Source organism: Nerophis ophidion, linkage group LG03, assembly GCF_033978795.1.
Source record: "Nerophis ophidion isolate RoL-2023_Sa linkage group LG03, RoL_Noph_v1.0, whole genome shotgun sequence".
In the NCBI taxonomy this organism is placed as follows: Eukaryota; Metazoa; Chordata; class Actinopteri; order Syngnathiformes; family Syngnathidae; genus Nerophis; species Nerophis ophidion.
This window is the reverse complement of record NC_084613.1, coordinates 12,385,569-12,412,940: the sequence shown is the minus strand read 5'-3', so window position 1 is coordinate 12,412,940 and position 27,372 is coordinate 12,385,569. Positions and strand designations below refer to the sequence as shown.

At 38.4% G+C, this 27,372-nt stretch overlaps 1 protein-coding gene across 2 annotated transcripts in view; it reads left to right on the top strand.

Annotated features, from left to right (window-relative positions):
• LOC133549125 (FYVE, RhoGEF and PH domain-containing protein 6-like) overlaps positions 1 to 26,633 on the top strand; it is a 66,201-nt gene extending 39,568 nt beyond the window's left edge. Inside the window, exons 7-21 of one of the 2 annotated variants that reach the window (XM_061894267.1) lie at positions 4,203 to 4,359; positions 4,491 to 4,578; positions 6,655 to 6,705; positions 6,800 to 6,858; positions 11,511 to 11,582; positions 11,687 to 11,755; positions 15,388 to 15,471; positions 15,539 to 15,618; positions 15,714 to 15,816; positions 15,878 to 16,024; positions 18,170 to 18,275; positions 18,336 to 18,427; positions 20,359 to 20,487; positions 20,571 to 20,710; positions 26,113 to 26,633. In XM_061894267.1, coding sequence (XP_061750251.1) covers positions 4,203 to 4,359; positions 4,491 to 4,578; positions 6,655 to 6,705; positions 6,800 to 6,858; positions 11,511 to 11,582; positions 11,687 to 11,755; positions 15,388 to 15,471; positions 15,539 to 15,618; positions 15,714 to 15,816; positions 15,878 to 16,024; positions 18,170 to 18,275; positions 18,336 to 18,427; positions 20,359 to 20,487; positions 20,571 to 20,710; positions 26,113 to 26,149 — 1,414 coding nt within the window. In that variant the 3' untranslated portion in view covers positions 26,150 to 26,633. Of the gene's footprint in view, positions 1 to 4,202; positions 4,360 to 4,490; positions 4,579 to 6,654; positions 6,706 to 6,799; positions 6,859 to 11,510; positions 11,583 to 11,686; positions 11,756 to 15,387; positions 15,472 to 15,538; positions 15,619 to 15,713; positions 15,817 to 15,877; positions 16,025 to 18,169; positions 18,428 to 20,358; positions 20,488 to 20,570; positions 20,711 to 26,112 lie in introns of both variants that reach the window. The other variant, XM_061894266.1, reaches the window with a different exon arrangement.
• Positions 26,634 to 27,372: the final 739 nt, after the last annotated feature.

The following is a 27,372-nucleotide window of genomic DNA, read 5'->3' as shown; positions in this document are numbered from 1 at the left end:
GTGTCAAACTCAAATACAGAGTGGGCCAAAATGTAAAACTGAACAAAGCTGTGGGGCCAAGGTTGAACAAATTAACCTTTTAATGGGGACCCAAACAAGTTTTGCGTTGAATATTGAACAAGCAAGGCTTATATAACTATAGTGACATGCAAAATTCATTTTCAAATAATAATAATTAAAAAAATATGAATGGCATATCAAATAAACTAAATAAAAAAAAATGGAATGCCTCTTTTCTATTTGTAGCTTTCTGAGGTAAATATCAAAATTAACTTTTTCTACAGGCTAACAATACATTTGAAAATAAAATAACAATAATGAATGAATCAAACATTCAAGCCTTGAAGTAGCAAGAGAAAGTGCATGAATTTGCAAAGCGAAAGCCATTTATCAACAACACCCAGAAACGCCACCGGCTTCGCTGGGCCCGAGCTCATCTAAGATGGACGAGTCTACATTTCAAATTATTTTTGGAAACTGTGGACGTTTTGTCCTCAGGAACAAAGAGGAAAAGAACCATCCGGATTGTTCTAGGCGCAAAATTGAAAAGCCAGCATCTGTGATGGTATGAGGGTGTACTAGTGCTCAAGGCATGGGTAACTTACACATATGTAAAGGCACCATTAATGCTGAAATACAGGTTTTGGAGCAACATAGGTTGCCATCCAAGCAACATCTTTTTTCTGGACGCCCCTGCTTATTTCAGCAAGACAATGCCAAGCCACATTCTTCACGTGTTACAACAGCGTGGGTTTGTAGTAAAAGAGTGCGGGTACTAGACTGGCCTCCCTGTAGTCCAGACCTGTCTCCCATTGAAAATGTGTGGCGCTACATGAAGCCTAAAATACCACAACAGAGACCACGGACTGTAGAACAACTTAAGCTGTACATCAAGCAAGAATGGGAAATAATTCCACCTAAAAAGCATAAAAAATGTCTCCTCAGTTCCCAACAATATTTGAGAGGAATACGTCTTTTGTGTATACAATGTTCCCTCGTTCAACGCTGGGGTTACATTCCAAAAAATAATCGCTTTAAGTAAAATCCGTGTATTAGAAGTTTTTTTGTATGATCTATATTTTTTCATTTACAGGATGTTTTTTTTTCCCATTTACCATGCATGTTTTTTTCGTTTACAGGTTGTTTTTTTATTTTTTATATGCTTTTTTTCATTTACCATACTGTACAGTAGGTTTTTAAGTTTCTTTTATATATTTTAAGTCTGTTAAGCCCCTAACTACACACTTTATAAACTTTTCTCAGACATGTATTAACATTTTCTCATATTTTACTCATTGAAACACTCTCAAAGTTCACACTTTCGTGGATTTGAAAAAAATAAGTACAGTACTACTACCATTAAAAAAAAATGAAACCAAAGATCAAAACCTGCTTTTAGGGCTCTAGGAATTTTTGACCTATCTTATCTTAAAGCCCGCAGCATTTCAACGCAAGAGAGGGTTACTTTATTTATATAGTACATTTACAATTTGTTTTAAAATGAACCAAAGTGCTTTACAGTTTAAAAAGCAAAGAGCAAAAAACAAACAAAGAACATAAACAATGAATGAACTAAACAAGATAGTGCAAAAGTAATACAGTAAAAGGTGTTGAATTAAAAAAAAAATTAAAAATGTGTAAAATAATAAAAGTGCGACAAATTGAAAACATTTCAACACGTAATCAGTCGCACCATCTTTTTGGGCCTTAAATCCTGCGCTTTTGGCTTTGTCTTGCATTATAAAGGTGCGAGAGGACATCCATCTCCAAAATAAGTCTCTCATCCATATTAAAAACTTGTTCAGGATTATATCCCCCACCACAGTATACATTCTGCAATATACAGGACACATGGCAGGAAGATTGACAATGGTCTACAGTCCCTTAGTGAAACAGAACGCAGAACAAAATGCACATTTATATGCTGTAAAAAAAAAAGCATGCGACACTGTGTAAATCTGTGTAATCTGTGTAAAGTGAACTGTGTTGTTGCAAGCGAACACTATAGTAAAAGTTTTGCATTTTTGATTTCAACAACTCTTTATATAGCACATATATAAAAAATTTTTAAACTGAACCAAAGTGCTTTACAGGTTAAAAAGCATATAGCAAAAAACTAAACAAACAAAGAACATAAACAATGAATGAGCTAAACAAGATACTGCATAAGCAACACGGTAAAAGGGGTTGAATTAAAAAAAATTGTAAAACAAAAATAATATTAAAAGTGCGACAAATTGAAAAACTTTCAACACGTAATCAGTCGCACCATCTTTTGGGGCCTTAAATCCTGCGCTTTTGGCTTTGTCCTGCATTATAAAGGTGCGAGAGGACATCCATCTCCAAAATAAGTCTCTCATCCATATTAAAAACTTGTTCAGGATTATATCCCCCACCACAGTATACATTCTGCAATATACAGGACACATGGCAGGAAGATTGACAATGGTCTACAGTCCCTTAGTGAAACAGAACGCAGAACAAAATGCACATTTATATGCTGTAAAAAAAAAAGCATGCGACACTGTGTAAATCTGTGTAATCTGTGTAAAGTGAACTGTGTTGTTCCAAGCGAACACTATAGTAAAAGTTTTGCATTTTTGATTTCAACAACTCTTTATATAGCACATTTATAAAAAAAATTTAAACTGAACCAAAGTGCTTTACAGGTTAAAAAGCATATAGCAAAAAACTAAACAAACAAAGAACATAAACAATGAATGAGCTAAACAAGATACTGCATAAGCAATACGGTAAAAGGGGTTGAATTAAAAAAAATTGTAAAACAAAAATAATATTAAAAGTGCGACAAATTGAAAAACTTTCAACACGTAATCAGTCGCACCATCTTTTGGGGCCTTAAATCCTGCGCTTTTGGCTTTGTCCTGCATTATAAAGGTGCGAGAGGACATCCATCTCCAAAATAAGTCTCTCATCCATATTAAAAACTTGTTCAGGATTATATCCCCCACCACAGTATACATTCTGCAATATACAGGACACATGGCAGGAAGATTGACAATGGTCTACAGTCCCTTAGCAAAACAGGACGCAGAACAAAATGCACATATGCTGTAAAAAGAAAGCATGCGACACTGTGTAAATCTGTGTAATCTGTGTAAAGTGAACTGTGTTGTTGCAAGCGAACACTATAGTAAAAGTTTAGCATTTTTGATTTCAACAACTCTTTATATAGCGCATTTACAAAAAATTTTAAACTGAACCAAAGTGCTTTAGAGGTTAAAAAGCAGAAAACAAAAAACAAACAAAGAACATAAACAATGAATGAGCTAAACAAGATACTGCATAAGCAATACGGGAAAAGGGGTTGAATTAAAAAAAAATTGTAAAACAAAAATAATATTAAAAGTGCGACAAATTCAAAAATTTTCAGTCGCACCATCTTTTGGGGCCTTAAATCCCGCGCTTTTGGCTTTGTCCTGCATTATAAATGTGCGAGAGGACATTCATCTCCAAAATAAGTCTCTCATCCATACCAAAAACTTGTTCAGGATTATATCCCCACCACAGTATACATTCTGCAATATACAGGACACATGGCAGGAAGAAGATTGACAATGGTCTACAGTCCCTTAGCGAAACAGGACGCAGAACAAAATGCACATTTATATGCTGTAAAAAAAAAAAAAAAAAGCATGCGACACTGTAAAAAATTACTCTCACAAAAAAAATCTGTGTAAAGTGAACAGTGTTGTTGCAAGCGAACACTAAATTAAAAGTTTTGCATTTTTGATTTCAACAACTCATGAAAAATGGGAGCAAAAACAAAGTTTTTTGTTCAGTAAAATACCATGAAGCATTTATATGGTTTCACTTTTAACTGTGATGTGTCCTATGTTGGAAATGATTTTGACGCCCCTGCCTTCTTTATAACAGGAGCATTCTGCTTTTTTTTTTTTTTTAGAATTTTATTGCATAAACACTTCACAAAGATCCTTCGTCTGTGGTTTTGAAAACATGATCAAAGATCCCATACGTGACAGGAGCACTGCTCGGTTATTACCTACCTAATGTTAAAGGGTTAGTCAAAGATCCTCTAATTGAGACGAAGCCGCTACTGTTTTTAAGGATTCCAGCATGTCAAGTTATAATTGATGTCACCTCCTTTTGCATGATGAAGTGGCCTGTGCCAGTTCCAAGCGTAATAATCCTCGTCTGCATTTATTTTTTAATCTGAACAGGGATGAAAACGACCAGCTGGCGGACATCTTCCTACAGAGAGGTCCCTATTTGAAAATGTATTCCACATACATCCGGGAGTTTGACAAGAATGTGGCCCTACTGGAAGAGCAGAGCAAGAAGAATCCAGCATTCGGCGCTGTCGTACGTGAATTTGAGGTGACGAGACTCGCCTGACCTGTTTCTTTGTCCCGGGAGCTGGTCTTATATGTCAAGGAGACAGTTCTTATAGCTTTTGTTTCTTAAAAAAAAAAAAATGGTGTGCTTGTGTCCTTTTTTTTTTGTCCCAGGCCAGTCCACGTTGTGCCAACTTGGCTTTAAAGCACTACCTCCTAAAGCCCATTCAGAGAATTCCACAGTACCAGCTCCTGCTCAGAGGTAACTCTAAATTATTTGAATTATTTATTATTGGAAGTGTATTCCTAGATAGACGTTTGTTTCACTCCTTGCAGAACAGTGCCCTCTAGTGTCAAGAAAGGAGAACATACTGTAACAATGGATTAATGGCTTTGCCTCTTAGTAGAGGCCCTTAGGGAGATTTTCGTTCACTTTTGTCTAAAAGCGCCAAATTTGGCACAGGTGTAGATCAGGGCATAGTTAAATGATTTAGCTAGGGCGCCGGTGACCTTTAGGGTCGCCACAGCGGCCAATCAAATACGGCCGCGACTTTTAATGGCTTTTGTCTCTAACATTTGAAACAGATGAGCTTTAAATGTAAACTTGGTGTCTATTTCATGTGTTTTGACTATTAGAAATGTGTTGGAATGGTCATTTTTATTTTGGGGTGTGTCTAGACCCCTAATTTGCATATTTCCAAGTGCCGTTTTGCTATTCAGAAGGCATTGGACGTAACTTGGGCATTGTTATGAGTAAAACCTGCTGCAACATGCCTATGTCGTTAATATGGAAATTCAAGTGCTATAATAAATAAATAGGGCTTCACGGTGGCAGAGGGGTTAGTGCGTCTGCCTCACAATACGAAGGTCCTGCAGTCCTGGGTTCAAGTCCAGGCTCGGGATCTTTCTGTGTGGAGTTTGCATGTTCTCCCCGTGAATGCGTGGGTTCCTTCCGGGTACTCCGGCTTCCTCCCACTTCCAAAGACATGCACCTGGGGATAGGTTGATTGGCAACACTAAAAATGGTCCCTAGTGTGTGAATGTGAGTGTGAATATTGTCTGTTTATTTGTGTTGGCCCTGCGATGAGGTGGCGACTTGTCCAGGGTGTACCCCGCCTTCCGCCCGATTGTAGCTGAGATAGGCGCCAGCGCCCCCCGCGACCCCAAAAGGGAATAAGCGGTAAAAAAAATGGATGGATGGATGGATAATAAATAAACGATCATAAATCGTATCATTTCAGTATGTTCCTGATGCTCAAGAAGTCTAAAATAGTTTGCCAAAAAGTATCAAAAGTTAAGGTACACCTAATTTTTACATAGCCGCCCTCTTGGAAATATGCTAACTAGGTGTCCAGACACACCCAATCCTAAAGATGATTTTTCCATCATATTTCTAATTGTCAAAAAACATGAAATAAACACTAAGTTTGGACACGATGTCGAATATTTCCGAAAACAATTTGAAATGTGGACTTGTCAGACCACAGAACACTTTTCCACTTTGCATCAGTCCATCTTAGACGATCTCGTGCCCACAGAAGCCGGCGGCGTTTCTGGATGTTGTTGATAAATGGATTTTGCTCTGCATAATACAGCTTTAACTTGCACTTACAGATGTAGCGACTAACTGTACTGTATTTAGTGACAGTGCTTTTCTGAAGTGTTCCTGAGGCCATGTGGTGATATCCTTTAGAGATTGATGTCGGTTTTTGATACAGTGCCGTCCGAGAGATCGAAGGTCACGGTCATTTAATGTTGGTTTCCGGCCATGCCGCTTACGTGGAGTGATTTCTTTAAATCCTCTGAACCTTTTGATGATATTATGGATCGTAGATGTTGAAATCCCTAAATTTCTTGCAATTGCACTTTGAAAAACGTTGCTCTTAAACTGTTTGACTATTTGCTCACGCAGTTGTGGACAAAGGGGTGTACCTCGCCCCATCCTTTCTTGTGAAAGACTGAGCCTTTTTTGGGAAGCTGTTTTTATACCCAATCCTGGCACCCACCTGTGGGATATTCCAAATAAGTGTTTGATGAGCATTTTTCAACTTTATCAGTATTTATTGCCACCTTTCCCAACTTCTTTGTCACGTTTTGCTGGTATCAAATTCTAAAGTTAATAATTATTTGCACAATTTTTTTTTTTATCAGTTTGAACATCAAATATGTTGCAAATCATTGTATTCCGTTTATATTTACATCCAACACAATTTCCCAACTCACATGGAAAGGGGTTTGTATTGTGAAAACAGCCATTTTTTTGTATCCGGGATTAGGATCATGTGCCAAGAATTTACCACACAACGCCAAGCGTTGACCCGGACTGCTTGTTTTTCAGACTACTTAAAAAACCTGTCCAAAGACTCGTCTGATTACAAGGACACACAAGGTAAATAGTTGACATCTTTGGGAAGCACGACAAAACTGATAGCCTGGCTAGGATGGATTGTCTATTTACTACAACTCTCTTGTCTTCCCTTCAGCTGCTCTTGCTATCGTTAAAGAAGTGGCAAATCATGCCAATGACATCATGAAACAAGGGGTAAGGACCCGTGAAGTTTTTGATATATACTATATACCGTATTTTACGGCCCATAGGGTCTGTTTTTTATGTTTTTTCATATATAAGGCACACCGGATTATAGGACGCATTAAAGGAGTCATTATATTATTTTTTTCTAAATGTAAAAGACTTCCTTTTGGTCTACATAACATGTGATGGTGGTTCTTTGCTCAAAATGTCGCATAGATGATGATTTACAGATCATCTTCAAGTCGCTTTGTGGGCGGGTCTGATTTACGTGGCTCACCTTCGGCAGCGTCTTATCCCCGTCTTCTTTGTTGCAGCGGTGTAGCGTGCAAGGACGAGCGTGGGCGAACTGTCCAAAAGATGGCGCTAACTGTTTTAATGACATTCAGACTTTACTTCCATCAATAACGGCGCAAGCATCTCCTCATCCGGAAACAGCAACACCCGAAATGTGTCCCGTGAAAAACTGTCCGACAGGAACTGTAATAACTAAAGTTCCTTGGGTGAATAATGTAAACTCACTACACCGGTATGTTTTAAGCGCTTTCATGGCAAGTTTACTGACAGATATAAGTAAGAACTTTACACTACTTTATATTAAAAATGGCCACAGTGGAGGATAAATGTCCCATAACGAGAAGATAGAGGAAAAAGAAGTTTATCGACTACATATTTTTCAGGATTTATGCAGATCTGAAATACAGATCAGCAGGTACCAGAATGTAAGAAAAGTTGCTTTTGCATAATATTGCGAAACAAAACGCCAGAAAATGTCTTACCTTATGCACACACCATAAAAATACTCCTATATTGAAGCACACTTATCGCTTATGTTGGACTGCCATCTACTGGTCACACTTATTATGTACCAAATAAAACTGCTTCGAGGTGGGTACGCTCAACCAAACTTATTCCTTACATCAGGCGCACCAGGGTTATAAGGCGCGCTGTCGAGTTTTGAGGGGAAAAAAATATTTTAAGTGCGCCTTATAGTCCGGAAAATGCGGTATTTTTTAAATATACAGTGTTTGTTAAAACGGGCTATAATTAGACAGAGACTGTACTTTCTCCGATTTGATAACAAGTTAATGTTTTAACTTTAATAATGATTTGTTAGCTGAGAGAAAGTCTGAACAAATCCATATCTGAGATATTTGACTACATTTTAAGCCACAACACAGGAGCAGTATGTTGCTATAACGTTAAGGACCAAGTAACACCACAAGCGCAACGTTTCACACAAACAGCTAGGTAGCAACATGTTAAAGTGCATGCAGAGGTAGATAAAGCTGCTGACCAATCATAATTCAAATGCAGCTACTGTCACCTGGTAGAGTTAAGTAAACAAAGGGAGGTTGTCTACAGCCACAGCCACTGTAGCTTGACCAAGAGACCTGTATCCAATATCTGCGTCGTATCCGAAGTGAAAAGGTTGTACCATGAATTGATTTACGTGGACCCCGACTTAAACAAGTTGAAAATTTTATTCGGGTGTTAACATTTAGTGGTCAATTGTACGGAATATGTAATGTACTGTGCAATCTTCTAATAAAAGTTTCATCAATCAATCAATCAATCAAATCAAACCAGCACACCCCTAAAATAAGTCATTATTGTTTATTGCATGATCAGATCTATGCACAGTTTCGAAGATTGCGTGGAAATATTTTACTTTCAATCATAATTGAAAGAACCAGTACATTAAGAAACTAGAAAATTCCCACGGAAATTTTGATGGGCCTGCTGTCTGTGCCTTGGAACTCCGGCCGGAGGGTCGCCGGGAAGCCGCCGTACTTATTAGACAAGGGGTCACCAATCTTTTTGAAACGAAGAGCTACTTCTTGGGTACTGATTAATGCGAAGGGCTACCAGTTTGATACACACTTAAACAAATTGCCAGAAATAGCCAATTTGCTCAATTTACCTTTAATATATATATATATATATATATATATATATATATATATATATATATATATATATATATGTATATATATACTTAATGGGTATTTCTGTCCGTCATTTCGTCGTACATTTTTTTTCCTTTTACGGAAGGTTTTTTGTAGAGAATAAATGATGAAAAAAACACTTAATTGAACAGTTTAAAAGAGGAGAAAACACAAAAAAAATTAAAATTACATTTTGAAACATAGTTTATCTTCAATTTCGACTCTTTAAAATTCAAAATTCAACCCAAAAAAATTAAGACAAAAACTAGCTAATTCGAATGTTTTTGAAAAAATTTAAATAAGAATTCATGGAACATCATCAGTAATTTTTCCTGATTAAAATTCATTTGAAAATTTTGATGACATGTTTTAAATAGGTTAAAATCCAATCTGCACTTTGTTAGAATATATAACAAATTGGACCAAGCTATATTTCTAACAAAGACAAATCAAAATTTCTTATAGATTTTCCAGAACAAAAATTTTTAAATAAATTCAAAAGACTTTGAAATAAGATTTAAATTTGATTCTACGGATTTTCTAGATTTGACAGAATAATTTTTTTGAATTTATATCATAATAAGTTTGAAGAAATATTTCACAAATTTTCTTTGTCGAAAAAACAGAAGCTAAAATGAAGAAATCAATTAAAATGTATTTATTATTCTTTACAATAATAAAATAAAAAAATTACTTGAACATTTATTTAAATTGTCAGGAAAGAAGAGGAAGGAATTTAAAAGGCAAAAAGGTATGTGTTTAAAAATCCTAAAATCATTTTTAAGGTTGTATTTTTTCTCTAAAATTGTCTTTCTAAATGTTATAAGAAGCAAAGTAAAAAAAACTAATGAATTTATTTAAACAAGTAAAGACCAAGTCTTCAAGTGTAACTGTACAAAAGGAGCCACCGAGCTAGCCTAAAACAGTTGCATGTTTACATAAAAACGCTAACACTTAGCGTGCGTGCTAACGATTGCGTGATAACAATCAGCACATTTCACATACCAAGTTATACAAATCAAAGGTGTATGGCTGCGAAAATAGGAAAAAAAAGTGTAAAAATAGATGGGAAAAAGTCGAGTGAGCCCAAGTTGGCTCGCTAGCATGCTATCGTTTGCATGCTAATAGTTTACAAGTGGGCGGGGACGGCGTGGCGCGGTTGGGAAAGTGGCTCCTGGTTCAATCCCCACCTTCTACCAACCTAGTCACGCCCGTTGAGTCCTTGAGCAAGACACTTCACCCTTGCTCCTGATGGGTCGTGGTTAGGGCCTCGCATGGCAGCTCTAATCAGTGTGTGTGAATGGGTGAATGTGGAAATAGTGTCCAAGCGCTTTACAAGTATAACCCATTCACAAGTGTCACATACCAAGTTATATGACGCTGTGCTATACAGTAGCCAGAGTAGCTCAAAAGTTTAGCAAGCTAATGCTAATGTGCTAACAGTTGTGAAGTGAAGTATGAAGCGAATTATATTTATATAGCGCTTTTATATTGCGAAACCCAATATCTGAGTTACATTTTAAACCAGCGTGGGTGGCACTGGCCGCAGGTGGATAAAGTGCCTTGCCCGAGGACACAACGGCAGGGACTAGGATGGCGATTATCGAACCTGGAACCCCTCAAGTTGCTGGCACGGCCGCTCGACCAACCGAGCTACACCGCCCAAGTTAACAAGTGTCGCATAGAGTGCAACGTAAAAGTATGGCCGAGTTACAAAAGGAGGCAATCTTACCTTTTTGCCCTTATAAAGGTGCGTACCCATTCTAGTGGCCCATATTTTTTGTTTCTTTGTGAATAGCGTTTCCAGGGTAACACGAAATGGTCCCAATTTAAAGTGCCGCCATCGGCGCGATCAGCCCCCTTTCCGACGGTATAACATATGTGGGGGCTCGTTGGCCGGTTCGTCTCGTATTAGGTGTAAAGAGAAACAATAATAAAGTTTGAAGTATGAGCAATATTAATATAAATTACCATGAATTGATTAACGTGGACCCCGATTTAAACAAGTTGAAAAACTTATTCGGGTGTTACCATTGAGTGGTCAATTGTACGGAATATGTACTGTACTGTGCAATCTACTAATAAAAGTTTCAATCAATCAATCAATGGGCTGCTTGCAGCATGTGAATGGGCCTGCAGGCATTGCAGCAGGCCCATCATTAAGGTATGGCCGAGCTACAAAAGGAGGCAATCTTGCCTTTTTGGAGGCCGTTATAAAGGTGCGTACCCATTCTAGTGGCCCATATTTTTCGTTTCTTTGTGAATAGCGTTTCCAGGGTAACACGAAATGGTCCCAATTTAAAGTACCGCCATCGGCGTGAACAGCCCCCTTTCGGATGGTATAACATATGTGGGGGCTCGTTGGCCGGTTCGTCTCGTATTAAGTGTAAAGAGAAACAATAATAAAGTTTGAAGTATGAGCAATATTAATATAAATTACCATGAATTGATTAACATGGACCCCGATTTAAACAAGTTGAAAAACTTATTCGGGTGTTACCATTTAGTGGTCAATTGTACGGAATATGTACTGTACTGTGCAATCTACTAATAAAAGTTTCAATCAATCAATCAATGGGCTGCTTGCAGCATGTAAATTTAGAAAAAAAAGTGCTTTATCGACAAATTATTTCCAGGCTTTCTCACAGGCCACATAAACTGTCTATGTGGTCCAGCTCTGAGTTAGACCCCTAAGTAACGATGCCTCTGTTTTAGGATAACTTCCAGAAACTAATTCAAGTGCAGTGCAGCCTGAACGGCCATCACGAAATAGTCCGACCTGGAAGGGTAAGAGCGTTTTTCCACACTATTAATAATAATAATAATATCACACTGGAAAGAAATGAAATAACTGTCTTTATAAATAAATAAACTATTCTCCTGTGTCCTAGATCTTCCTGAAGGAGGGCTCCCTCAACAAGCTGTCCAGGAAGATCATGCAGCCCAGAATGTTCTTCCTGGTAACTTTTTTTTTTTTTTAAATCACTATAATGTTCTTTAAAGCGCAGCATTGAGAATACGGTGTAACAAAGTAAAATGGGGGCACCATTTCGCAAGGACCCTTAAAAATTACATCTACTCACTTCATAGTTGATTTGCAAATAAGTGATGTCACCGTATCGTACCAAAATGTTCGTACGAGTGTTGTCCCGATACCAATATTTTGGTACTTTTCTAAATAAAGGGGACCACAGAAAAATTGACAAAAAATCTTAGGGTACATTAAACATATTTATTATTGCAAGTTTGTCCTTAAATAGAATAGTGAACATACTAGACAACTTGTCTTTTAGTAGTAAGTAAATAAACAAAGGCTCCTAATTAGTCTGCTGATGTATGCAGTAACATATTGTGTCATTTATACACCTATTATTTTGACAATCAATCAATGAATGTTTACTTATATAGCCCTAAAATACAAGTGTCTCAAAGGGCTGCACAAGCCACAACAACATCCTCGGCTCAGATCCAACATCAGGGCAAGTTGATCGAGCATAATATTGTGAGAGTCTAGTCCATAGTGGATTTAACGTAATAGTGTGAGAGTCTAGTCCATAGTGGATCTAACATAATAGTGAGAGTCCGGTCCATAGTGGATCTAACATAATAGTGTGAGAGTCCGGTCCATAGTGGATCTTACATAATAGTGTGAGAGTCCAGTCCATAGTGGATCTTACATAATAGTGTGAGAGTCCAGTCCATAGTGGATCTTACATAATAGTGTGAGAGTCCAGTCCATTGTGGATCTAACATAATAGTGTGAGAGTCCAGTCCATTGTGGATCTAACATAATATTGTGAGAGTCCAGTCCATAGTGGATCTAACATAATAGTGTGAGAGTCCAGTCCATTGTGGATCTAACATAATAGTGTGAGAGTCCAGTCCATAGTGGATCTAACATAATAGTGTGAGTCCAGTCCATAGTGGATCTAACATAATAGTGTGAGAGTCCAGTCCATAGTGGATCTAACATAATAGTGTGAGTCCAGTCCATAGTGGATCTAACATAATAGTGTGAGTCCAGTCCATAGTGGATCTAACAAAATAGTATGAGAGTCCAGTCCATAGTGGATCTAACATAATAGTGAGAGTCCAGTCCATAGTGGATCTAACATAATAGTGAGAGTCCAGTCCATAGTGGATCTAACATAATAGTGAGAGTCCAGTCCATAGTGGATCTAACATAATAGTGAGAGTCCAGTCCATAGTGGATCAAACATAATAGTGCAAGTCAAGTCAATACTGGATCTAACATAATAGAGAGAGTCCAGTCCATAGTGGATCCAACATAATAGTGTGAGAGTCCAGTGCATAGTGGATCTAGCATAATAGTGAGGGTCCAGTCCATAGTGGATCTAACATAATAGTGAGATTCCAGTCCATAGTGGATCCAACATAATATTGTGAGAGTCCAGTCCATAGTGGATCTAACATAATAGTGAGATTCCAGTCCATAGTGGATCTAACATAATATTGTGAGAGTCCAGTCCATAGTGGATCTAACATAATAGTGAGAGTCCAGTCCATAGTGTATCTAACATAAAAGTGAGAGTCCACTCCATAGTGGCTCTAACATAATAGTGCAAGTCAAGTCAATACTGGATCTAACATAATAGAGAGAGTCCAGTCCATAGTGGATCCAACATAATAGTGTGAGAGTCCAGTCCGTAGTGGATCTAACATAATAGTGAGAGTCCAGTCTCTAGTGGATCTAACATAATAGTGTGAGAGTCCAGTCCATAGTGGATTTTACATAATAGTATGAGAGTTCAGTCCATAGTGGATCTAACATAATAACTAGAGTCCAGTCCATAGTGGATCTAACATAATAGTGAGAGTCCAGTCCATAGTGGATCTAACATAATAATGTGAGAGTCCAGTCCATAGTGGATTGAACATAATAGTGAGAGTTCAGTCTATAGTGGATCTAACATAATATTGTGAGAGTCCAGTCCATAGTGGATCTAACATAATAATGTGAGAGTCCAGTCCATAGTGGATTGAACATAATAGTGAGAGTTCAGTCCATAGTGGATCCAACATAATAGTGTGAGAGTCCAGTCCATAGTGGATCTTACATAATAGTATGAGAATTCAGTCCATAGTGGATCTAACATAATAGTGTGAGAGTCCAGTCCATAGTGGATCTTACATAATAGTATGAGAATACAGTCCATAGTGGATCTAACATAATAGTGTGAGAGTCCAGTCCATAGTGGATCTTACATAATAGTATGAGAATACAGTCCATAGTGGATCTAACATAACAGTGTGAGAGTCTAGTCCATAGTGGATCTAACATAATAGTGAGAGTCCAGTCCGTAGTGGATCCAACATAATATTCCTCATCCTTCAGTGATAATGATATTTGTAAGAAACTTACTTTGTCACTATGGAGGCGAGAATTAGTTATTTAGAAGTAGCTACAACACTGCAGACTGCGGATGGACTTTAGCCATGTCTTAAAGCACCTCTTCCCGAGGGCGTTTCAGTGTTATAACTTCACCTTTATCTTTACTTTTTAAACCAAAATGTCTCCTTTTCGGTCTATACACTGTGTCTGTTTGTAAGTACTCAGTGTGTGTGCGCTGCCGAACATGCTCGTATGCTCGTAAAACCAGCAATGACACGACGACGGGGGCGCAGTGGCGTAGGTGACCGGTATTTTTCAAAGGCGGTATAGTACCGAATATGATTTATTAATATCACGGTACTATACTACCGTATTTTTCGGACTGTAAGTCGCAGTCTTTTTCATAGTTTGGTGCGACTTATACTCTGGAGCGACTTATGTGTGAAATTATTAACACATTACTGTAAAATATCAAATATTATTTAGCTCATTCACGTAAGAGACAAGACGTATAAGATTTCATGGGATGTATCGATTAGGAGTGACAGATTGTTTGGTAAAAGTATAGCATGTTCTATATCTTATAGTTATTTGAATGACTCTTACCACAATATGTTATGTTAACATACCAGGCACCTTCTCAGTTGGTTATTTATGCCTCATATAACATACACTTATTCAGCCTGTTGTTCACTATTTTTTATTTATTTTAAATTGCCTTTCAAATATCTATTCTTGGTGTTGTGTTTTATCAAATACATTTCCCCTAAAAATGCGACTTATACTCCAGTGCGGCTTATATATGTTTTTTTTGTTTCGTTCTTTATTGTGCATTTTCGGCCGGTGCGACTCATACTCCGAAAAATACAGTAATACTGGTGTACCGTACAACCCTAGATTAGACAGACTCCCACTTAATTGATGTAACTTTTTAATGTATTAATTAGACATTACTAGAGATGTCCGATAATGGCTTTTTTGCCGATATTCAGATATTGTCCAACTCTTAATTACCGATTCCGATATATACGGTCGTGGAATTAACACATTATTATGCTTAATGTTGTTGTGATGCCCCGCTGGATGCATTAAACAATCTAACATGGTTTTCCAAAATAAATCAACTCAAGTTATGGGAACAAAAAAAATCCCATATTTATTATTGAATTCACAAAGTGCATTATTTTTTTTTTTTAACATGCCTCAACTCTAATCCTGACTGCATAAATTGTTCCTCAGTTCAACGACACCCTGCTGTACACCACCCCTGTCCAGTCCGGCCAGTACAAGGTCAACAACATGCTGTCTCTGGCTGGAATGAAGGTTCACAAGTTCACAGTCGTCTCTAATGGTTGCCACCATCGACGCTAATGATGTCATCCATTGACAGGTCAGCAAGCCCAGCCAAGAAGCCTACCAGAACGAGCTGACCATTGAGAGCGTGGAGCGCTCGTTTATTCTGTCCGCAAGGTGACCCTCACTGGCTCCATTACCTGCGTTCGACACCTGTATCTTCCCATCAAAGTGTGCCATGTTATTTATTTTTTTTCCCCCTCTCGCCGCAGCTCGGCGTCAGAGCGAGACGAATGGCTTGAGGCCATTTCCACAGCCATCAGCGACTACACCAAGAAGAAGATCACGTTCTTATCTGGAAAGGCGTCAGATGAGGTAACGAGACTCGTCCCTTCGCAGAACCTAGGGTGATGTAACCAATTCCCCCGCCATTCAGGCGCAGCTGAGCGACACTGGAGACGGAGCTCTTTTGGGCTCCAAAGCTCCCGTTTGGATCCCGGACCCACGCGCCACAATGTGCATGATCTGCACCTGTGAGTTCACGCTGACGTGGAGGCGGCACCACTGTCGGGCCTGCGGAAAGGTGAGCCTTACGTAATACTCGCATAAACATGAGTGTTCCTCTAAAGCAGGGGGCGGCAACCCAGAATATTGATAGAACCAAAAAATACAAAAAATAATCTGTCTGGAGCTGCAAAAAATTTAAGTGTTATAATGAAGGCAACACATGATGTAAGTGTCTATATTAGCCTACTATCAAAATTACTTGAATAGTCTTATATAAGTGTTGTACTGAAGGCAACACATGATGTAAGTGTCTATATTAGCCTACTATCAAAATGACTTTAAAAGCCTTATATAAGTGTTATAATGAAGGCCACACATGATGTAAGTGTCTATAGTAGCCTACTATCAAAATGACTTTAAACGTCTTATATACTGAAGGCAACACATGATGTAAGTGTCTATAGTAGCCTACTATAAAAATGACTTTAAAAGTCTTATATAAGTGTTATAATGAAGGCCACACATAATGTAAGTGTCTATATTAGGGGCGGCATAGCTCGGTTGGTAGAGTGGCCGTGCCAGCAACTTCAGGGTCGCAGGTTCGATTCCCGCTTCCGCCATCCTAGTCACTGCCATTGTGTCCTTGGGCAAGGCACTTTACCCACCTGCTCGTAGTGCCACCCACGCTGGTTTAAATGTAACTTAGATATTGGGTTTCACTATGTAAAGCGCTTTGAGTCACTAGAGAAAAGCGCTATATAAATATAATTCAATTCAATTCAATTCTATATTAGCCTACTATCAAAATGACTTTAAAAGCCTTATATAAGTGTTATAATGAAGGCCACACATGATGTAAGTGTCTATATTAGCCTACTATCAAAATGACATTAAAAGTATTATATAAGTGTTATAATGAAGACAACTCATGATGCAAGTGTCTATTTTAATTGTATTAGCCTACTACAAAAATGATATTTAAAGTGTTATAATGCAGACAACATATAATGTGTCTATTAGCTTAATATCAAAATGACTTGAAAAGTCTTATATAAGTGTTATAATGAAGACAACACATGATGTAAGTGTCTATATTAGCCTACTATCACAATTGCATTAAAAGTCTTATAAGTGTTAGGTTGAGGACAACAAATATTGTGTCTATATTAGTCTTATATAAGTGTTATAATGAAGACAACACATGATGTGTCTATATTAGCCTACTATCAAAAAGACTTAGTCTTGTATAAGTGTTATAATGAAGACAACACATGATGTAAGTGTCTGTATTAGTTAGGTTAACCTACTATCAAAATGACATTAAAAGTGTTATAATAGAGTCAACACATATGTCTATTAGCTACATTAGCCTACTATCAAAATGACTTAGTATTTTCTAAGTGTTATAATGAAGACATAATGATGAAAGTGTCTATTAGCCTACTATCAAAATGACTTTAAAAGTCTTATATATAAGTGTTATAATGAAGACAACACATTATGTGTCTATATTAGCTATTTTAACCTACTATCAAAATTATATTAAATGTCTTATATAAGTGTTATGCTGAGGACAACACATGAAGTGTCTATATCAGCCTACTATCAAAATGACTTTAAAAGTCTTATATAAGTGTTATAATAAAGACAACACATGATGTAAGTGTCTATTAGTTACATTAGCCTACTATCAGAATTGACTCTGTCTTTTAGAAGTGTTATAATGAAGGCAACACATGACGTGTCTATTAGTTATGTTAGCCTACTATCAAAATGACTTCAAAAGCCTTATATAAGTGTTATAATGAAGGCAACACACGATATGTCTATATTAGTTGTATTAGCCTACTATCAAAATGACTTTAAAAGTCTTAAGTGTTACACTGAAGGCAACACATGAAATTAATTTTATGTTTAATACACACACACACACTACAATTGCAGTCCAAAAAACATCAAAAAATACATACTAAATAAATCAGATGTTACCCACAAAATACTCAATATTTGAGTCGTTTTTTCACAGAACACTTACTTACTCTTACTCAAGTAATAATTTTGATGACTCTTTTTTACATTTACTCTAGTCATATTATTCCTAACCATTTTTGGATACTCCCCCCACCTCCAAATTAGAGCGAGGCTATTTTTGAACGACCCCGTGTCACGACCGCGAGAACTGACAATATCAACCGCTTCCTCCCTGACGGCGGTCCACTAGGTGGTGTGCCAGTCGTGTTCCTCCAACAAGCACTGCCTTGTGTACCTCAGGAACCAGCTGGCGAGAGTCTGTGACCAGTGTTACCTTGTACTGCAGGAGCAGAAAAGTAGGAAACATCCTCCACCCACGACTTCTTCGCACTCACCCACTCGTGTGTCTTCCCCAGGTGAACAAGCCCTCTCGGCGGCGGCAACACCCGGCAACAAAGGCTTCGGTTTCTCTCGTAGACAAAAGAAGATTCCGGCGACCCTCAAAGAGGTGAGTGTTCACAACCGATTACGGAAAAGTGGGAAGCGTTCTGACCCCGATGAAAATCTCATGTAAAAAAAAATATACAGCAAAGTAGCAAGAAACATGTCAATATTAAATAAAGCATAACATGTTCTAGACCAGTGTTTTTCAACCACTGTGCCGTGGGAGATTATCTAATTTCACCTAACCAGTAATTATAGTCTGCAAACTGTTTTGTTGTTGACTGTCTGTGCTGTCTAGTAATAATAATAATAATGGATTAGACTTTATATCGCGCTTTTCTATTATTAGATACTCAAAGCTCTCACAGAGAAGTGGGAACCCATCATTCATTCACACCCGGTGGTGGTAAGCTACATTTGTAGCCACAGCTGCCGTGGGGTAGACTGACGGAAGCGAGGCTGCCAGTACTTGGCAGAGTAACCGTGTAATACCTTTCCATATCAGTAGGTGGCTGGCGGTAGCTCATTGCTTTGTAGATGTCGGGAACAGCGGAAGGCAGGGTGCAGGTAAAAAGGTGCCTAATGCTTAAACCAAAAATAAACAAAAGGTGAGTAGTCCTAGGAAAAAGGCATTGAAGCTTAGGGAAAGGCTATGCGGAACGGAACTAAGACTGAACTGGCTACAAAGTACCATATTTTTTGGAGTATAAGTCCCACCTGCCGAAAATGCATAATAAAGAAGGAAAAAAAACATATAAGTCACACTGGAGAATAAGTCTCATTTTTGGGGGAAATTTATTTGATAAAATCCAACCCCAAGAATAGACATTTGAAAGGCAATTTAAAATAAATAAAGAATAGTGAACAACAGGCCTAATAAGTGTACGTTATATGAGGCATAAATAACCAACTGAGAAGGTGTCTGGTATGTTAACGTAACATATTATGGTAGGAGTCATTCAAATAACTATAACATATAGAACATGCTATACGTTTACTAAACAATATGTCACTACTAATCGATAAATCCCATGAAATCTTCTTCCTCGATGTCGCTTCCAAACAACTCTGCCAACTCCAAAGATATGCGCCGCTTCCTCTTGTCCAGGGGTGTCAAACTCAAATACAGAGTGGGCCAAAATTCTAAACTGAACAAAGCAGCGGGCCAAAGTTGAACAACCTTTTAATAGGGACCCAAACAAGTTTTGCACTGAATATTGAACAAGCAAGGCTTATATAACTTTATAGTGACATGCAAAATCGAGGGGGGGGGGGCACTGAAATTTGGGAGTCTCCTGGGAAAATCGTGAGGGTTGGCAAGTATTAGAATTAGCGGTGAATGCACCGCCGCTGTATAATCCCGGCGGGCCAGCTCTAATGTTAATTTAATATTGTCTCAAGGGGCAAAATAAATTACATGGGGGCCAGAGTTTGACACCCATGCTCTTGTCGTTTTCTGCTGCATATTTCACTACGTCCAGCTTGTAATCCTAGTACATGATTTCCTTTTCGCTGCCAATTTTTGTTCAGCCCTTCTCAGTTTTTATAAGTTACCGCCAACGATGAAATTATCCATTTTAATAGCAAAAGCAGTAGCATATAGCAGTTATCATCCCATGACCCACAATGCACTTCTGCCATGACCCTCCCCCGCCCAATTCTTATTGGTTGACGTGTGTGTGACGATTGCTGACATTTTCTACGTCTTTTCCGTGAATGAGATAAATAATATTATATGATATTTTACGGTAATGTGTTTATAATTTCACACATAAGTCGCTCCTGAGTATAAGTCGCACAGACTATGAAAAAAAACTGTGACTTATAGTCCGAAAAATACACCAATGTCGTTTCCTTTTTTGGGGGAAAAAAAAAAGAAGATTTGCTTCTTCCAACTCCTTTCCGAACGTGTTGAATAGAGAAACTGGAAATTGTGATGTATCATGTTGTGTGCACGCATGTTCCCAATCAACTCAAACTCTTTGACTCCCTCAGGTGACGGCCAGCACGGGCAACTCCTCCATAAGTGGCTACTTGCAGAGGTCCAAGGGCAAAAAGAAGCAAGGGAAGAGGCTGTGGTTTGTCATCAAAGATAAAGTCCTATACACCTACGCTGCCAGTGAGGTAGGCAACGGCGCGTTAGGCTTCAAATCCCGTCAGAGTCAAGTCGATTCATGTCTCTTCTCCTTTGTGGGTTTCCCGTGCAGGATGTGGCCGCCATGGAGAGTCAGCCTCTTTTAGGGTTTGTCCTGAAACAGGACCCGTCCCAACAGTTGCAGTTCAAGCTTTACCACAAAAACACCCTGTACTACAACTTTAAAGCCGATGACGCCCAAACAGCACAGAGGTACGGTACGCAACTTACCTACACTAGACATGACAAGTAAACACACAATTTCAGTTAAAACTGCAGAAGTTTGTTTCTGATCGAAAATATAATTAACTTTCTAAATCACTAATCCTTGCCTCCATGGCGACAAATAAAGCAAGTTTCTTACAAGTAGCATTATCACTGGAGGACGAAGAATGGCTAAACATGCTTCACTACACACCGTAGCTCACCGTCGTCACAATCTAAACAAATCTACACCTGACATCCACTGTAATGATACCAAGTACAGGAATATATCTCAGGCAGGAGACTACGGTTCATCCTGGCCCACACTTCCCGCCACCTGAACAGTTTTTTCCCCTCGGGCATCAGACACGTGAACAATACCAAGATCTGATAGCTCAATTACAGCTCATGTTATTCTATTCTGTGTTATATGTCTTTTATGTTGCACGATTACGCCAGGTAAAATTCCTAGTTTGTGAACCCGTTCTCAAACAATGGCAATAAAAACTTTTCTGATTTCTGGTATCTAGTCGATACTATGATTACGTCAATAGTTTTTGGCATCACATTTTCTTTCTTTTTTTTTAAAATGTATATAATGTTTATAAACTCAAGAAATAAGTCCTTGGACAAATGACCGATGTATGATCCTGTAACTACTTGGTATCGGTTTGATACATACATTTGTGGTATCATCCAAAACTAATGTAAAGTATCCAAACAACAGGAGAATAAGTGATTATTAAATTTTAACAGAAGTGTCGATAGAACATGTTAAAAGAGAAAGTAAGCAGATATTAACAGTAAATGGTTAATAATACATTTTTACAGTCTGTCCTTAATAATTTTGACAAAATAATAGAATGGAAAATGACACAATATGTTACTGCATATGTCAGCAGCTAAATTAGGAGACTTTGTTTGTTTACTTACTACTAAAAGAAAAGTTCTCTTGTATGTTCACTATTCTATTTAAGGACAAACTTGCAATAATAAACATTTGTTTAATGTACCCTAATTTTGTTTTGTTAAAATAAAACCAATAATGACATTTTTTGTGGTCCCCTTTATTTAGAAAAGTACCTAAAAGTATCGAAATAATTTTGGTACCGGTACCAAAATATTGGTATCGAAACAACACTAGTCTAATCTCGACTTCTTTACGTATATGAGTGATCTAAAATATTGTGTAATGGGGTGTTCAGTACAGCGGTTGCGAGCTACCAGTCAATTGCCAGCCAGGAATTTAAAAAATACACCTAAAAATTTGACAATTTGATTGATTGATTGATACTTTTATTAGTAGATTGCACAGTTCAGGACATATTCCGTACAATTGACCACTAAATGGTAACACCCCAATAAGTTTTTCAACTTGTTTAAGTCGGGGTCCCCGTTAATCAATTCATGGTAATAAATTTGACGTTGTTCTTTACAGCATATTACTGTAAATTGCAAAAAAAAAAAAAACTACTACTGTTTTTTGCGTTACAATTCCGTTGACCGAGCTGCCAGTTTTTGATTGTAAAGTCTACGGTTGTTTTAGTGTTCTCGTAGGACGTGTCGAAACGCCGAGCCAAACCGGAGTCAATGAAGAGAACATTGTTGCGAGCTTGACCATTTAATTGTCACATTTCTTCATAGACATAAACTTAAAAAACGAGGAGATTCAAACATACTTATTGCCTTTGCACACACATTATATTGCCAAAAGTATTTGGCCACCCATCCAAAAGATCAGAATCAGGTGTCCTAACCACTTAGCCCCGCCACAGGTGGATCAAATCAAGCACTTAGGCACGGAGACTGTTTCTACAAACATTTGTGAAAGAATGGGCCGCTCTCAGTTATTTCCAGCGTGGAACTGTCATAGGATGCCGCCTGTGCAACAAATCCAGTCGTGAAATATCCTCGCTCCTAAATATTCTGGGTTTGGGGGTTGCCAGGAGAACAGTACATCTCGGACTGCATTGTGCCAGGTGTAAACATTTAGTGGGGGAGGAATTATGGTGTGTGGTTGTTTTTCCGGAGTTGGGCTTGGCCCCTTAGTTCCAGTAATAATGAACTTTGAATGATACCAAAACATTTTGGACAATTCCGAGCTCCAAACCTTGTGGGAACAGTTTGGAGCGGGCCCCTTCCTCTTCCAACATGACTGTGCACCAGTGCACAAAGCAAGGTTCATAAAGACAAGGATGACAGAGTCTGGTGTGGATGAACTTATGAACTTGACTGGCCTGCGCAGAGTCCTGACCTGAACCCAATAAATCACCTTGGGGATGAATCAGAACGGACACTGAGAGCCAGGCCTTCTCCACCAACATCAGTGTCTGACTTCACCAATGCGCTTTTGGAAGAATGGTGGCAAATCCCTATCAACACACTCCGCAACCTTGTGGACAGCCTTCCTAGAACAGTTGAAGCAGTAATAGCTGCAAAAAGTGGACTGACATCATATTGAACTCTGAGTTAGGAATGGGATGGCACTTTAAAGTTCATATGTGAGTCAAGGCAGGTGGCCAAATACTTTTGGCAATATAATGTTTGCGACAAACATAGCTGTAATGTCCCAAAATTTCCAGCAGAGGGAGACTCCCGTCCGCCTGAAAGACTTGATCACGTTGTATCTAATTCGACAATTCTATTCAACATATCGGCACCATTACACTTTTTTAACGTGTCTTCACGTGTTCTTTACATGTTAAAAGACAACTTAAGGCATTGTTTCTACGCTGCTTTGTGTAAAATGGCAACAGAGATTATACCGGGGAATACCGGAAGTCAACCAACAGGAAGTAATTTAGCGGAAGTGACATCATCCAACTGCTGTTTACCGATTATAGCGTACAAGAAATAACATACATTTTAGTTCCAAATTGGTATATGTATATGCATCAATAAAATATATATATGTCCGTGCACATTTTATAAACAATACAAAATTATTATCAAGTAATTATGTGAAGAATATTAACAATTGACTGGGACAAGCGGTAGAAAATGGATGGATGGTCAACACGGTTGTTGTTTTTAACGGTGTATTACCGTAACTGGAAAGACGGTATAGAAAAACTGGTCTCCAAAATGTTAACCACCATGTGGCTACAATAGAAACAAAGGAAAATATAAAGAGCAGTACTGTTTTTATTATATAAAAACGGGGGTCGCAACCCGTGGCTCTGGAGCCATATGTGGCTCTTTAGCGCCGCCCTAGTGGCTCTCTGGAGCTTTTTCAAAAATATATGAAAAATGGAAAAAAACATGTTTTTTTTGTTTTAATATGGTTTCTCTAGGAGGACAAACATGACACAAATCTCCCCTAATTGTTATAAAACACACTGTTTATATTAAACATGCTTCACTGATTCGAGTATTTGGCGAGCGCCGTTTTGTCCGACTAATTTTGGCGGTCCACCGTAGTTTGTTTACATGTATAACTTTCTCCGACTTTCTAAGACGTGTTTTATGCCACTTCTTTTTCTGTCTCGCCAAACTTTTAACGTTGTGCATGAATGCACAAAGGTGAGTTTTGTTGATGTTATTGACTTGTGTGGAGTGCTATTCAGACATATTTGGTCACTGCATGACTGCAAGCTAATCGATGCTAACATGCTATCTAGTCTAGCTAAATGTACATATTGCATCATTTTGCCTCATTTGTAGCTATATTTGAGCTCATTTAGTTTCATTTTAAGTCCTCTTAATTCAATTGATATCTCCTGACACATTATCTGTATGTAATATGGCTTTTAATTTTTTGCGGCTCCAGACGGATTTGATTTGATTTTGTATTTTTGGTCCATTATGGCTCTTTCAACATAATGGGTTGCCGACCCCTGATATATATATTTCTCGCACACTAATTGATTGAAAGAGCGCACACTTGCCGTTAATGATGTCACATTATCGATGAAAAAATGAATTTTTTGACATTATGATTTGCCTGAGCGGTAGAGATGCGCGGTTTGCGGTCTCATCCGCGGACAGGCGGGTGGCATGATGAAAAAATTGATTTTAATTAGATTCGGGCAGGTGGCGGTTGAACCATTCGGAGATATTTGATATACATGGTTCTGGGATCGGTATCCTTTGCCATTCAAAGAGACATTTAAGACCCGTGTCACAAAGTGAAGAAGACAGTAGGAGATGCTATTATTCTCCTGAATGACTGCCGGCAGTCACCCAGATAATAAGTATTAGGGCGTGATATGAAGTCATTGACTTTGTCGCCTTCTACAACATGTACAATATGCTTGTCAGTCCAGCAACATGTTGTGTGTGGCTTCTGCAGCAACACGCACACGACTGCAAGGCATACTGGGTGACACAGAGTACACTAATATTTGTGATATAAACAATTTTAACACTCTTAGTAATATGCGCCACGCTGTGAAGCCACACCAAACAAGAATGATAAACACATTTCGGGAGAACATCCTCCCAGTAACACAACATAAACGCAACACAACAAATACCCAGAATCCTTTGTATCCATTACAATTCCTGACTATTTTATACACCCTGCTAGCAGCAAACCCCGCACCCCCCCGTGCGTCGGTATGGTGGGAGGGGTTGGGGGCGCGGGGGTGTAAAATATATTCAGGAATTGTCACGGATACAAAGGATTCTGGGTATTTGTTGTGTTGCGTTTATGTTGTTACTGTGAGGATGTTCTCCCGAAATGTGTTTGTTAATCTTTTTTGGTGTGGCTTCACAGGGTGGCGCACATTACTAAGAGTGTTAAAATTGTTTATATCACAACCATTAGTGTACTCTGTATCACCCAGTATGCCTTTCAATCTTGTACGTGTGATTGCGGAAGCTGCACACAACATGTTGCCGGACTAACAATCGGTTTGTACATGTTGTTGAAGGTGTCAAAGGCAATGGCTTCACAGCATGCCCTTATTCTTGTCATCAGGATGAACGGCAATTGGATATTCGCGAGAACGTTAGCGGCTCCAATTGTCTTCATTACTCTGTGAAACGGGCTTAAATAGCTCTGTAAGTGGTAAAGATGGCCGACCTCTGATGTATTTCAGCGGGCGGGTGGTGGGCAGTTACGGTTCTGATAAAATGTTGGTTCGGGTGGACGGCGGGTGGATGACGACTTTGGTGATGCGGTTGCGGATGATATAATTGCCTATCCGCGCATCTCAACCGAGCGGCTATAGGAGACACCGAGAGTAACAAGAGTAAAATGCATTAGAAAGGACAGATTTAAAAAATAAAATTAAATAACGTATTTATTTTTACTTGGGACTGCTGGCGGGTCGTAGTTTGGGGACCCCTGCGCTAAAGAGGGTTGTCATAGTATTTACACATATTGCCTTGTACTTTTTTTTTCTTTTTTTTTTGCATAGTCCCCAAAAAAATTTAAAAAAGACTAACTTTGACTTTTCTCCCGCCAGGTGGATTGACACGTTCCGAGACTCAGCAGTGCTTTAGTGTCTGGACCCGTGTGTGACATTTCAACGTTGGCAAGAAAGGTTTTTTTTACCTCAGTGCTTCCAGAGTTTTCCATCTGGAGACACCCATGTTTCCCATGTGTTATTTTTACTACCCCATCAAATACGGACGCTATGTTTTTTATATTGTCTGTATCGTCTTTTTAATCATCCCTAGCCTCGTTATTTTTTCGCTCGCACAATTTGTGATTTCACACACTATACCTCCTTCTTCACTTTTTATTTCCAATGTAATAAACTTCCACCTTAAATTATTAATATATATATATATTTTTTTTTTACAATGACAAATGGTGTGTTTTATGTGTTCACTAGAAGATCTGCGATGGATCATAACCACGCTCTGCACTTGGTTCACTAAAAATGTAAATAGTTTAGAGTCCACCAGTGTGTTGTGTAAATATTATTGTAAATATTATTGGTGATCATCACTCATTAAATCAAATGTGCATAACATTCCCTTATACTGTTGGACTATTGTTATTGTCATAAATAGTGTGAACACTCTGCTGGAGCGGCTAGGCGGTGACGGTGACCACAATTCATCCTGAAGACGACACCTTCCGAGCATCTCTGTATGAGGTTTGTTTGTTCTACCGAGCTTGTGTGGGTTCTCTCCAGCCCCAGAACATGTCAGGTTAATTAAAGGTTGGTAGGTTTGAATGTGAGTGCTTGTTTGTCCAGAGCCACAAAACCAGTGAAGTTGTGTAAATGGTAAAAAAACAAAAACAGAATACAATGAATTTGTAAATCCTTCTCAACTTATTCAATTGAATAGAATGCAAAGACGAGATATTTGGTGTTCAGATTGAGAAACTTCATTTTTTTGTTGTTGCAAATCATTTTTAACTTAGCCAGTTTAGTGCTTGTAACACGTGCACAACGTGGCTTGGCATTATCCTGCTAAAATAAGCAGGGGCGTCCATGATAACATTGTTTAAAGGCCTACTGAAACCCACTACTACCGACCATGCAGTCTGATAGTTTATATATCAATGATGAAATATTAACATTGCAACACATGCCAATACGGCCTTTTTAGTTTACTAAATTGCAATTTTAAATTTCGTGCGAAGTATCCTGTTGAAAACGTTGCGGTATGATGACGCGTGCGCGTGAGGTCACGGATTGTAGCGGACATTTTGTTCCAGCCTGATCCCAGCTGTAAGTCGTCGGCTTTAATCGCATAATTCCACAGTATTC